The 13,524-nt window shown below is 40.4% G+C and overlaps 1 protein-coding gene across 3 annotated transcripts in view; it reads right to left on the reverse strand.

The window, feature by feature from the left end:
- Window positions 1-12,482, reverse strand: part of pex14 (peroxisomal biogenesis factor 14) — a 52,121-nt gene extending 39,639 nt beyond the window's left edge. For all 3 annotated transcript variants that reach the window (XM_037104839.1, XM_037104837.1, XM_037104838.1), the window contains exons 1-2: window positions 12,374-12,482; window positions 10,989-11,033 (exon numbers count right to left, since the gene is read on the reverse strand). In XM_037104839.1, the coding sequence (XP_036960734.1) occupies window positions 10,989-11,033; window positions 12,374-12,409 (81 nt within the window). In that variant the 5' untranslated portion in view covers window positions 12,410-12,482. The remainder of the gene's footprint in view (window positions 1-10,988; window positions 11,034-12,373) is intronic.
- Window positions 12,483-13,524: the final 1,042 nt, after the last annotated feature.

Genomic DNA, 13,524 nt, shown 5'->3' on the forward strand with positions numbered 1-13,524 from the left:
GCGGTCAAAGTTTAGGCGTCGACACCCATCTGAATTCTACATGAACTCACATTGTGACGGGGAAAAATACATGCTTTACCCCGCTCAACCGAAAGAGAGAGGAGAGGAGACAACCCACAGTGAACCACTATAATGTCACACGGGGTGGCGTGTTACAGCAAAGGGGCTGAGTTGGCAAGCAGCTCAGCAGCAGACGCGCACCTGTTCTGACATTTTCTGTCGACCTTGACACAGAAAACACATGACAATGCCACTCTCTGCATTTCAGAAGTATGGGCTGTTTGACGAAGCCCCTTCACTTCCCCTTTTCTCGTCCCCATGATACCTAAAATTACTTTCCACGCAGAGCAGAGGGGGAGAAAACCATGACGTAGTCCTGTAGATATGAGGAGGGACGGACAGAAGGCAAGTCACGTAGTGACAGTAAATAACAGGGAAAAAACAGGGAGTTGTAAGGGGAAACACACTAAAATCTAACACAGAGTCATAGTTGGGGGCAACCAAAGAGGGCTGGCTCTTTCCACAGGATTGCAGGCCACCAATACCTCCCTTAAAATCCCAGATTCCACAAAAGGCCTGGACTCTTCCTCAGTTCCTTCTGTTTCTCTCATCTCTTTCTCACCATTTCTTTTAAAGTTCATGCGGAGCCACAATACATCCATCCATCTACTGTTTTAATCAAACAGAAAGCAAAGACTGGGTGCCAAGAGAGGTGCACAGGAAAACAAACACAATCATTGCATTAACACGAAGTAGACAGTCCTGACGCACATACCAGGGAGGAGAGCCAGTCCAGGTGTTGGATAATTGTCAGTTGTGCCAGTGGCTACAGTTGCTTTTTTACTGTGCCAGCCTCTGTTTCACTGCTGCTCTACACTTGTGCCCCACCTTAATGATAGCTTTTAAAAGTCCTCTTTCTGCTGAAGACTGCATGCAGACACAAAGAAGTCCTGGCGAAGGTTTCTCCATGCTGACTATAGTGGACTATAGATGAAGGCATTGACGTCCCCCGCTGTAATCAGTGCCAAGTGAAGCTCCATTTTAAAAGAGGCACGAGGAACATCTAATTTAAATGAAAGGCCAAAAACCACTTGAAAAAACACCTACAGGCGGTGTAACCTTTCTGAGAAACAAGTCCATATATCCTCTTTCTGGCAAACAACCATATATTAGAAACACATCACAGCAGCCTGAAAAAACAACTTGCCACGACAGCAACTTGTCAGAAATGATTCAAGTGTTTGTCTCACTCAGAAATCAAACTCTTCAGCTGCAGGTGAGGATAACGTCATTCTGCGAAGAGCAGATGAATGGTAAGCCAGGCTAACTTTTCATAATAACGCACTGGAAACTTTACTGTCAGTGAACCTCTGTCTCACATATCTAAAGTTACGATAATTGGAGCGCAATATTCTCACTTAAGTGCTCTATTTTTGCAGGGTTTTAAGATAATTTATCTCATTTTCTGTATTCTGCTACTTTCATTTTAGTCTAGAGAGTAGCCCACTATCTGTTTTTCAGATTCCTCTGATAAAGCCACAATCTCAGGGCGCCACACACAGAGAAACTCTGAAATCCCATTAGCATTTTGCTTTCATTATTTTTAATCAAACCCCGAAAACTGACACATATTAATTAATATCCATTACCAGTTTTTTTTTTTTTGCCCCTCTCCCAGAGAAGACGTTGGGGGGGGTATTGAAGCAATTAACTTAACAAAATAATCAAAAAAATTGTTTCAGAAAATCCCTGATAAATGTCATGTGAGGTCCCGTCTAAATGTAAGAAGTGTAATACATTCTTGCTGTCATATTCCATTAAACTGCTATTACAGTCTTGATAGAACTATTAGTCACTACATTATTAATAACATTAATGTATTTACATTTTTGGTGTACAAGCCTGCTTTCATGCAATAATTTATGAACCCGACTTCAGATATGTTATAATGTTCCCCATCTCGGCTCTTTTGTGTTTATTATTGATTGTGAAAACAGTCAAAATTCCAAGTCAAATCCCCCCTGCCCTGCCACCCCCATCCGTAATGTATTGGAGTGGGCTGTTTACATTAAAGGACTGGAATAAAGTGCATTTACATCTGAAGCATAACTTCATAATTTACATTCCAACATTTATTAGAGGTGACAAACGAGCATTTGGTCCACTCGTGCTTTTCCACAATGCAGCACTCATTCAATCCATATAAATTACAGCCGGGCTAGGGAGAGCAAGAGCAAATTATTTTATTATATTTATGCATGTATGACTCTATAGGGGGTTACTAAGACAAACAGGGAATTACTTGATTAGGCCAAGTGTGGTTAACAAAGAAAGAAATATGAGACTATGGGCTGGGCCAATCAAATTTCAGCATTATTTAAATGTTTGGCCCTAATTCAAATATCTAAAATACACAGAACTTAGTGTAAAAGCATCAGATCTATGAGACTGGTATATTCATAAAACGAGCAAACTGCAGACCCTATCTTAGCTGCACTATACAGAAGACTACTGTGTATCTAACACAATATTGAGAGCTATTTTTAAGCACTGCTGTTCCAATAGCTTACACTTAGCTAGAGCTAATATTATTCAATTAAAAGAAACTTGCCTAAAAGGCAGTATTATATTACATAATTAGACAGGGCAGCATTTTCAGAAGTGTAGTTACAAATGCACTGAGGGGATCCCTGCATTTGAACAAATATCTGGCGCTGTAGGGGAGCTTGCCGACAAATTAACAGCTAATAACTTACTGGGAAGCCAGATAAAAAGAGAAAAAAATGTTCCCCAAAGTGTCAATTACAAATAATTTTTCCTCTGATTTCCACACTTGTGAAGCACTATGTGCTGAGAAGCGTTTTGTACAGTGTGCCAAAATTGCATGTTGTTCATTTCTTTCTGCCTTTTTTTTCATTTTTACACACTGGATTCATTCAGAGAGAAATAATTCAGCATCGGCAGCAAGATTGCTGAGGATAGCTCTGAAAGCATATGGCTCCCTTGTGAGGGCACTTGCTGGTCAGAGAGGAGACAGACGGACAGACGGGTGTAGGGACAGGGAGAAATGAAGGGGGATTCAATCAAATTCATGTTCATTAAAATCAGAGGACATCACAAAAATGAGAAAGATGCTGACAAATCAAAGGGTCTCAGTACCTGAATTACCATAGTCATTTACTTATTAAAGCCAGGATGCTTCCTGTCAATCAAGAGCCATCACATTCTCCATTTGCGGCGGAAAGCCGGCGTAATTGCTTCTCATACTAATCAACACAACTTGTGTAATTATGCCTTGAAAGTGACATTGGAGGCTGAGAGCGATGTGAGCAGTCTTGACAGCGGAGACATCTCAGATTCATCGGGAGATTTCCAGCCTCGCTGCGAGGAGACAAGCCACTCTCAGACCAAGTTACTCACTCGAGCAGTTTACAACCATAAACACAAAGAAAAGACGATAAATCAAGCTGAAGTAATTACAAAGCAGAATAGAGAGGATAAAGGAAGCTCAGCTCAATAAGCCCACTTTCCCAAGTATATTGAGGCAAAATGACTACGCTGTAATTAAACTGGTGTCGTATTTCTATCATTTCTTAAGTAAACATATTGTGACAGTTCACTAAATTGTGGGAGAATAGGAAATTACAGCTCTGTTACCATGCTGTTTACATTAATATACTCGCTGAGACGAAAAACCCTACAAGTTTAGTCCTAAGTATTCATTAAAGTTTATTGATTTTGGCTTAATCACAGACTTTACATGTGTCTCCAAAATGAACTTTGCGTAAAACTAGCTTTTACATTCCTCTGGGCATAGGAAAACTATCCAAACCATATTCCCAGGCTGCATCTGTCACTAGTCACACTGCGGCCCAGCCAGGAAGGTCAGAGCCAGGTCAAATTACTGCAACAAATCAAGAGCCACGGGTCACGACATGAAACTCTATCTACATAAAATATGTGTATTATTGACATACAGCGACAGCAGCTTCTTCTTCATTTGCTCTGAACTTTACAGTGAATTAAAGGATCTTCAATGAGCTCATCAAAATCCAAGATAAAAGCGCCATTGTCGGGGTTGGCAATGCAGATCTGGTCCGGCTCTGCACATGAGGCAGAAACCACAAAATAAATAAAATTTATAAAATGGGTTGGACTCATCTGTGCTCATCGTTTTCAAAGCGGAGGGAGGAACCGTCAGAAGAAAAAAAAAAAGTCACCAACATCAAAAAGCTGTCGACTGATAATTCTGGCATCCTATGAGGGGAATAAGCGTAATGATTTCATCTGTGAACAGAAACGAAGACGGGAGATTTATGGCTCGTAAAAAGTTCAAACGACAGAAAAACCAAAAATCCTTGTCTGTGTCATTCCTCACTCATGACCTCCAAACTTCAGCACATGTGGAAGACAAAGTAAAGAAATGCTCTTTTGTGGCCGAACTCGAGAAAAACAAGCACGCATACTGACATAGAAAAAAGAGGCTTTTACAGGAAAAGCCTGTGTGATTCACCCCCCTGCGTTCAACTCTAATGAGTCAAAAAGTGTGACCTACACTTAAACAAGAAGTCACAGCCAGAAGCTGTAAACTCATTTTCCCCATCTGAGCCAGCAACGTCGGCAGGACCTGGAAGATGTGCTCCGAGCATGCACGATAAATCTGACGTGAAATCATAATCATAAAAGCAATTAGCTGACCCTGCGCCACTCGTCCTTGGACATGACAGTGAGAATTCATACAGAGTCCTCTAAGGAGGCTCGCTGCCGGGGTTGGGCGAGGAGGGGAAAAAGTGCAACACAGCAACAATAAAACAGAGGGCCCTTCCTGTATCATTAACCACCGAAACAAACAGCGCATGATGCACAATGAGTGTTGTGCTGAGAAACAGAGAATTGAGCTTTTATGCTTTTCAAAGAGAAAACTTCACCACGACCACTGAAACAAACTGGTGTGCGCATTTGTTTCACATGTGAAACTATGGCCATAGGAAACTGAAAACAAGTCACCACTCTTCATTAGCTCACACTGTGAAATATAGTTCTCAGGTAACACTAGAAAAACAAGTTTACTTGTTTGACATCAAACGTGAAAGTATGAAGACAGATGCCTTCCACTCATGCCTTTGTTCTGTGCTTCTGTCGAGCATGCAGCATGTTTACGGTCAGCGTGACAGGATACTGAATCTATTGACTGTGAAATGGCAGGTGATCAGATTTATTCGACTTTTCTCTTTCAAGGAGCGTGTTGGAATCTGAGAAATCTCTCCTCACACACCCTTACATGCGCACACACACGTACAGTTTCTCCCCATCACTTCCCACCCAGTAATTACAGCGAGGCCGAACTAGTGGCTGCCACCTAGTGACCGTCTTCTCCAATAATCATGAAATATCTCCATGGCTCGCGCCCCCACTCGGACCATAACTCTCCTTTACTGCAGACAGCTCCAATAAAGGATTACAATTACAATTAAAGTAATGAGCAAAGAGGAAAAAAGGAAAATCTCAGAGAAGGTTCCCCTGACTAACTAAATGGTAGCCTAGTTTCTTGACAGAATGGAGTTACCATACCAGACTCATTACCGGCTCCCATTTCTTATTCTGCCCCAATAATTAATTTGGAGCATGTTGAAACCTGAAGTCCTCAAAAATTAAAATAATGGTTTTAAAAGTGATAAATGTGAAATGAATTGAAATATGAATTATCAGATAAGAGATTAGCTTCTTGTTATTTCTGCTTTATGGTGCTGGAGATTTAAAAAGGTTCAAATCACTTAAAAATCTATTGTAGTCGCTGATTCTTTTATTGAAAATTGCGCAAGTCATATAATCCAGTGAAGACACACACATAGAGGATAGACTGGTGTTAAAAGGACACATCTTACCACGAACACATGTCCCATATGGAAAGTCATAAAGGACAAAAAATAACCGAGTCAAGACCTGAGAGTAACCTCTGACTTCCTGGTATCACCACTGTGTTACATTTGCGTTACACCCACGCATAAGTGAAAAAAAAAATTCTCTTTTTAGAGAGAACATATGAGGAACATCTGTCTGCCTGAGACTCGCGGGGCTCAGCAGAAGATCCGGCAGGGAGCGAGAGGTGAAATGAGGAGAAAAAGTGCCTGAGAAAGACAAAAGAGGACAGTAGCAGCAGCGGTAGTGCCTTCATGTCGGTGGCTGGACCGATTACTGTTGGCACCTCATCCACTGCCAACCTGCCAGGTCCCCCACAACTCCTACACTTAACACACCCTCCCCTCCCCCGCCCCCACTCTATAGTATGATGGCTATTGCAGAGGGGCTACGGAAATTTGGAGACTGCTGAGCCAAAACAGATCACTTCAAAGCGGCTTATTTAACGCTTGCTAAATTTTTCATCACAGTCGCTTAATATCCTGGGGAAGGGGAGCTTTTGAAGTTGCTGTGAGACCGGGGATGTTCTTCTTACAATTCTTTTTCCCCTCCCATTACCACCCCCCCACTGCTGTACTAAAACCCCCAAACCTAAACACAGACACACACACTCAGTGAACTACGTACGGCGTACTGTAGGTTGCATCCCCACACACATGCTTTTTCATCTGAGAGTAAAGGGCAGGCCTAATTCTACCAGGGATACCCAATAGAATAGGAATCCTATTTAGTGAAGGGGTCAACTCTCCTGTAGACCTTCATATACACACTGCAACTAATAATTGTAATTCACAATATTACTCAGAGAATCACCACTAAAACATACTGGAATCACTTAACCTTGCAATTTATCAAGAAACAATTATTTCTATTCCATTGCAGATAGCAACATCTCTTTTTAGGAAATATCCTTTATGTGAAAAACAAAAAAAAGTGGATCATACATCATAAGGTCTGCCTTCATATATAAAGGATAAATACATGGTGGATTTGTGGTATTCTTAGGATTTTCGACTGACAAGAAAGATGAGGGTTTCAGCCCTGAGGCAATTCAAAACATAAGCTTTTTTAAGTCACTGATGTGAGGATATTCCCAATTATACTGATTCACGAATATCCCGATAATAAAAATTCTGCATGAAAATGGCCATAAATCCCTATAGTTGCAACTCAAATTTTTGCAGTGAGTGGCAGCATTTATTAGCTTTGGATTACAAGTTTACTATTTCTAATTTTTGCACATTTGTCCTATTCGCAGCCCATCCCTCTCACCAAGTCTTTGATTACTTATTCTCCCTGTGCTTAGACTACCTCATTAAGCAGATCATCTGCTTCTAAAAAAACATTTTAATAACTAGTCATAGTGATGTAACTGCAGGATACACTAGTGGATTTTAAAAAAAGGCAGCCAGCCCTGTGTATGTGAGCAGATATTGACACTGATGAGTGATGATGGTAAAACACCTTGCATCACATTCATTGCATCCTCAGTCATTTTGAAAATTAAGTTTCTATGGAGAACAGGAGAGTTAGCAGTGAGGGAACGTCTTAATCCTCCGTTTGGCAATACAAATAAAGTTCAGACGGTGGAGTGGTTCAATAGTTGATTTTTGTTGGCCGAACCCTAGCAGCGAGGCCCTTTCTGTGCTGGATGTTTAAAAAATAAATCAAAGACTAACTGACTCCAGGCAACCAATCATTCATATATGATAAAATTAACATCTTTGGACTGGTAGATGCAACGAGGAATTTGAAGACTTTAGACATTTGAAATTTTTGTCTAACAATTTATGAGTTACTCAAGAAAACAACCAACAGATTCATCAATAATCAAAATAATTCTTAGTTGCAGTTTTTTCCATCTAGACAATGTAAAGATACCATATTAATATATTAGATACATATTAGATTATATATTTCAATCTTTTTTAATCCAAAACAAAGATGATGAGATAATAATTTAGCTATTACATATATATAATTTGATTTTTTAATGTATTATATATATCAAGGACAAACAGTCCAATACATAAATCTATATTTTTGAATTTACAATAACTATGACAGAGTTTTTGTGAAAAAGAAAAATAGAAGATTTAAATTAAAGGTAAATGTGAAGAATTTGACGTCTCATACAGCTTCATATCTATGTCGATGTGACCCTGTTCTCTTATCATGTGATCGAAGTGGTTTGCACACATGTAATTATTGTTTTGATGCGTTTGGGTGGATTTGAAGGCAATGAGGATAGAGTGATTGGAGGAGACGGGCGGTGAGCACAGAGTGTGACAGCAGGGAGAGAGCACAAAGACCAGGGAGACACCGGCAAGAGGCTGGCAGGGGTAATGGCCATGGCAGCGATGAGTGGTAGGTGGGAGAGGAGGGGGTGTGGGTTATAGATGGAGATGGGGGTGAGAGCGAGCAAAGAGCAGAGCCAGAGGCAACAGCAGCGGCTGGCAGCGACTGGTGTACCAGTCAACTATGGAACACACACTCATACAGTCTCTCCCAGCCTTCTCTCTCTTTCTCTCTCTCTCTCTCTGTCCAGGTCCAGACCTGCCCCTCTGGCCTGGACTGTGGCAGAGGCTGTGGCACTGGCCCCTGAGCTGGGCCCTCTTGCCACAGAGGAGAGCCCACGCCATGCATTGTGCCAGGGCCTGCTGATCTGGGCGAGGTGAGTCAGAACCTGTTAACATGACTGGTGTCCCCGGCCTGACACACTGGCTTGTCTGACATGCACATGTGCACATAAATGTTATACAAACGTGTGCGCTCTCTCTCGCTCTCTCTCTCCCCTCCCAACCCTGCCAGCACTCCCTTTCCTCTCATCCAGATAAAATCCTTTCAGACACAAATTTCAATTATTCACCTCATCCAAATAATGCCATGTGACAAGAATTATCCCTACTGTAATAATCCACTTAACTGGGAAAGAGCAGCTCATCAAAAAGAGAAAGGAGAAAAGGGGCTGGAAGTGAGGGTGGAGGTGGTGGGGGAGACTTGTCAACCGGTCTCGAATCAGGACCCTCATAACAAGAATTTCTTCCCTTTTTGAGGAGGCAGTCTTGAAGCGCACTGGGATGATGAAATTGAAGTAAATTGAAAGAAAGCCTGGGAGAATGCTCCCACAATCAATAACCCCAGGATTAAATTAGCCTTGGCATGAAGGGATGATGGGGGGAGGATGAAGAGTGAATGGTGGTGAATGACATTGAGACATGTAGACTGAACAATACAGCACTCCTCCAACCTGGATGCTGGGTCCATACAAGGACAGTGAATGTACCTGTGATGTATTCCATCCCACTTAGCGATAAGACAGTCCAGGCTATAATCGTTGTCATCACTTGGGCCGAGCATCCTTCACACATTATTGAAAAACAGCTGATGTTTATTGTCATTAAATGTTGCTGGCCTTGCATGTATTCACAATTTGGACAACTTATGAGGATTATGGGTTGCATGGCACACTCAGGGCTAAACAATAAGAATTGCACAAGGACCTGGGACCAGTAAAATGCCAGGTCAGGCTGGTAAATCTAGCCTGCCCAGGCAAGTGGTAAAAAAAAGAATCAAACAATTTTTTTTTTGGGGGGGGTGAAGTTGATGATGGAAGGAGCTAAGGAGATCTCTGTTGAGTGTTGTACATACGCAATACTGATCAGGCTCCCACGAGAAAAATGGCTGCGGGTGAAGACATTTATAAGCCGAAGCCTAAGCAGACATTTCAACTATCCTTTCAGCATTTTCAATATGCAACAATGTTTGTAGATTTACACTCATGACCATGTCATGATTGCCATTACCGATCTATGAACATATTTTTCCCACCAAGTAACAGAAAACATCAAGACTCTCCTGTTGTGGAATTAATAAAGTATGATGCCTGCTCTTATCATGATGGACCACTTGCAGATACATACATAAATTGCTCAATAAATATACACAATTTCACCAGACAAACTACTTATTCATTGCTTTGCGTCACATGTGCATAATCAAAACATCGTCTTGGCGGAAATGTTCCGAAGCCAATGTTTCAGTTCACTGTGTTTATTGGCCGATAAAATAACTTGCTGATACTGTTCGCAAGAAAACATTGTTTTTAAACTTTTCTCAGAGCCATTTTTCCAGACAACACTATTCTAGAAACACTGAGTTGAAGGGGAACTTTTACTTTCAACTACATCTTCAAAGATGAATAAAGAAACATTTCTTTGTTTTTTATGGCCACAGGGAGGATTGCAGGCATGTCTTTGTACTAAGACATAGTCAACAGTTGGCAAATGTTTGTTTAAATAGTATATTCTTATTTTTATATTGCTGACGACATTTTACTGGCAAACCAGCTAAAATGTTCCTGGACACAGTTGTGTGACACAACCCAGACTGAAAAACAATGGGATAAACTTAAGACCAAAAAAGTATGTGGCAAACGTTTCATGCTAAACATGATTAAAGCATCAGTGAAACCATTGTGTCTGCAAAAATAGACCTTTCTACATGCTTTTTTACTCTCCAAAGAAAGGGAACATAAAGTACACTCTCATTATGGACTCAGAGACATCAGTGTGGCGCTGAAGTGACTGGCTGCTAATTAGAAGCCTTTAACACTTGATCTTGCTGGCGAATGTGTAATATCATCTGATTAGCCAGGGAAAAAGTAGTTTGTTGACGAAAGGATGAAAACAAATTTCCTTAAGTCATCACATCATAATAAAAAAAAAACACAAGTTCAATGTTTCTCAACTATGCAGCTGATTTCAGTGGTTAGCACACAGTCAGAGTAAAGGGACTGACCCTTGAAATCAGCTGCTTAAGAGCTTAAACTTACATACTCTGTGGCATTAATAGTACACTGTCGAGAATCAGGGCATGTGCCATTTAACAATAATTTAAAATGATCATATTGTGAAAGATAAAATTAGAATTCACTATCATCTAGTCAAACCTGCTATATCTATCTAAAATGCACTTATATCAAACTGGCATTACTCAAATTCATTTTCATATTCTAGTCCATATTACCTCATCAGTCTTGTAATTTGTATTGAATACTGAATCCTTACCAGTGCTTCTCTGGGGGGAGCAACCGGATCATCTCCAGGTCCAGGCTGAGAAGATAAACAACACTTGTGTTAGAGCGCCATCTAGTGGAGGACACAGGGGTTGTGGTTGTAATAAAGCACTGATAAGATAGCATTTGCAGAGCTAAGACTAGATGTATCTATCCATATGTATTTCTACCTGTCAATCTCATTTTGCTTATGCTATTGAAATTAGCAAAGACTGACTGAAAAAAGGTTTGAAACAAACAGTTTTAAATCACACTTACTTAAAAGACAACTGGGGATTCATTTTTAATATCAATCAATCACCTTTTTTATTGCTTACAATTAATTGTTTAATCCATGATCAGTCTGGACAATGACATCTCTGTCATGTCATTCGAATAATGTTAAAAAATAACTGTTAATCACAGAATGCACCAAAAACCTGGTCGTGCAAGCGAGAGAAAACAATAAAATCATTCATTTGCATTAACCTGCCTGGTCCTCTTCTGTCTAATTTAATGCTGGTGATTAGTTAAGTAAATAACGATATATAATGTGAATAGATGTGCATGAACGGATCTAGATATTTTGGATGGATATCCCTAGCTCACGCACTTGTTGATTCATTACTAAGGAAGTACTACTAGTATTACTAAGTACTGTTTTGTAAATGTTTGCGTTTATGACAAGCATGAATCCAGTTCTTTACTTAATTCTCCTTCCTGCTTGGGTTTAGTCAACACTGAATATACCTTTGAGGGATTAATTTATCCACAATTAAACTCTGGATAACATATTGACATCTATACTTGCTGATGCCGAAACTATATGTATTGCAAATGTGGCAGCAAAGTGCAAATCTATCCCCTGCGAGATGTATGACCCACAACTTTCTTTAACATGTGTTTCCTCGAGATGATTCATGCTCGACAGTGACGAGCAAAGGCAGTGTTAGCAAAGAGCCGAGCACACACCACCAGGCTTGTTTGGCTAACAGTGACCTTTCACATTTTATCTCCAACTGCACATTACAAGGCTACACTGTCAGACAGAAGGACGCACATTAGTTTAAAGTACAAATACAAAAACAAGAGGCTAACTTTAGCCGACTCAGTAAGAAAGCCACCTAAGTTTTGGCAACAGTGGAGAAGCGCAAGAACATCAGCTTGTCCTTTTGCGTCCACTTGTCAACACAAGTATGTCCGAGAGGCAACTTCTTAAACGAGCTAGCTAGCATGCTAACTAGCAGGCATGCTAACCTTCGCTATCTGCGCTTTTCTTTCTAAAGTAACAAACAAAAATGATGGCATTCAAGGGTCACGACATCTAAGCAAGTCGTAAGAGTTCGCTGTCGCATGTGGACATCGGGAGGTAAATGTCTCAGTTGCATAAATGTAGACCTGTGTCGGTGGATCAGGCTGGTCGTTGGATGCCATCTTCCTATCCCCTTGTTTGCTAAGAGGATGCTCGACTGAACAGCGCTCGATTACTTTTCCTGAGGGACAGCAACGGTGCCACAGTATGGGACAATTTAGTCATTAAAGGGCACAATGTAGTTTTAGAGAAGAAATTCAAGCTCAATATTTACAGTATGTATAAAGTAATAATACAAACTCGGAAATGTTTTCTTTTTCCTTAACCGAATAAACAAGCTGCTCTCAGAGGAGAAAATAAGGTCCAAAGGACTCTGTTTGAACCTTGACATGTGGCAGGGTCTGCCAAATATACAGTAAAACAGTATGAAATTGTGCAGGGAGTATGTTAATTCATTTCATTTAGTTCATTCAGTCATGAAAACAAAGCGTTTGTTTATTTAGTCTTGTAAAAAAAAAAAAAAAATCAGCAGCAAGTGACGATCTCTCTCTTCCAATTAAAATGTATTCCCCAAAGCTGCGTAGTGCACCTTTAAGTATAGTTAACACAGCAGAGTTTGATTAGATTTTGTTTAGAGGCCCTAGTGTGTACAAGCAACATGAAAGCACTATTATCAACTGGTTTGATAGAATACTTCATGACTACACGAAAAAAAGGCATTGATAAAAAAGTGGAGATATAAAGACGAATAAATCGAATAATATATATGTTGAAATATGAGGACAATTAACAAAACATAAAATGATAATTATAAGTCTTTTCATGTAATGTTTTCATTTGAATGTGTATTGTGGTGCGTTTTCCTCCACTTAAATGTCTAATTAAAAACAGCTGTCAGCGGATTGTTCGGGAGCCCTGACATTTTCGGGCCCTGGAGCCAACAATCCATTTGATAATCCAGCCTAGTCTCACAGTCTGACTGCACCAAGACAATCCTGTCAGTCGAGGCCAGCATGACAGATACGCTGTATCCCAATATAAACCTTAGTAACTTTTAATGGAACATTAACTTTCATTGCTGCCACCAAGTGATGCATTTAAAGAGGTGGACTTTCTGAGAGTTGTAATAGGACTTCAGGATGAAAGTTCGGTCAACATCTACTCACCCTCATGCTGATGGGAAAGTGGGGTAAGTGTCGAACTCCACAAAACTTTTCTTGAGCACAGCAAAACAAAG

This window comes from Acanthopagrus latus, chromosome 7 (genome assembly GCF_904848185.1).
Source record: "Acanthopagrus latus isolate v.2019 chromosome 7, fAcaLat1.1, whole genome shotgun sequence".
Lineage (NCBI taxonomy): Eukaryota > Metazoa > Chordata > Actinopteri > Spariformes > Sparidae > Acanthopagrus > Acanthopagrus latus.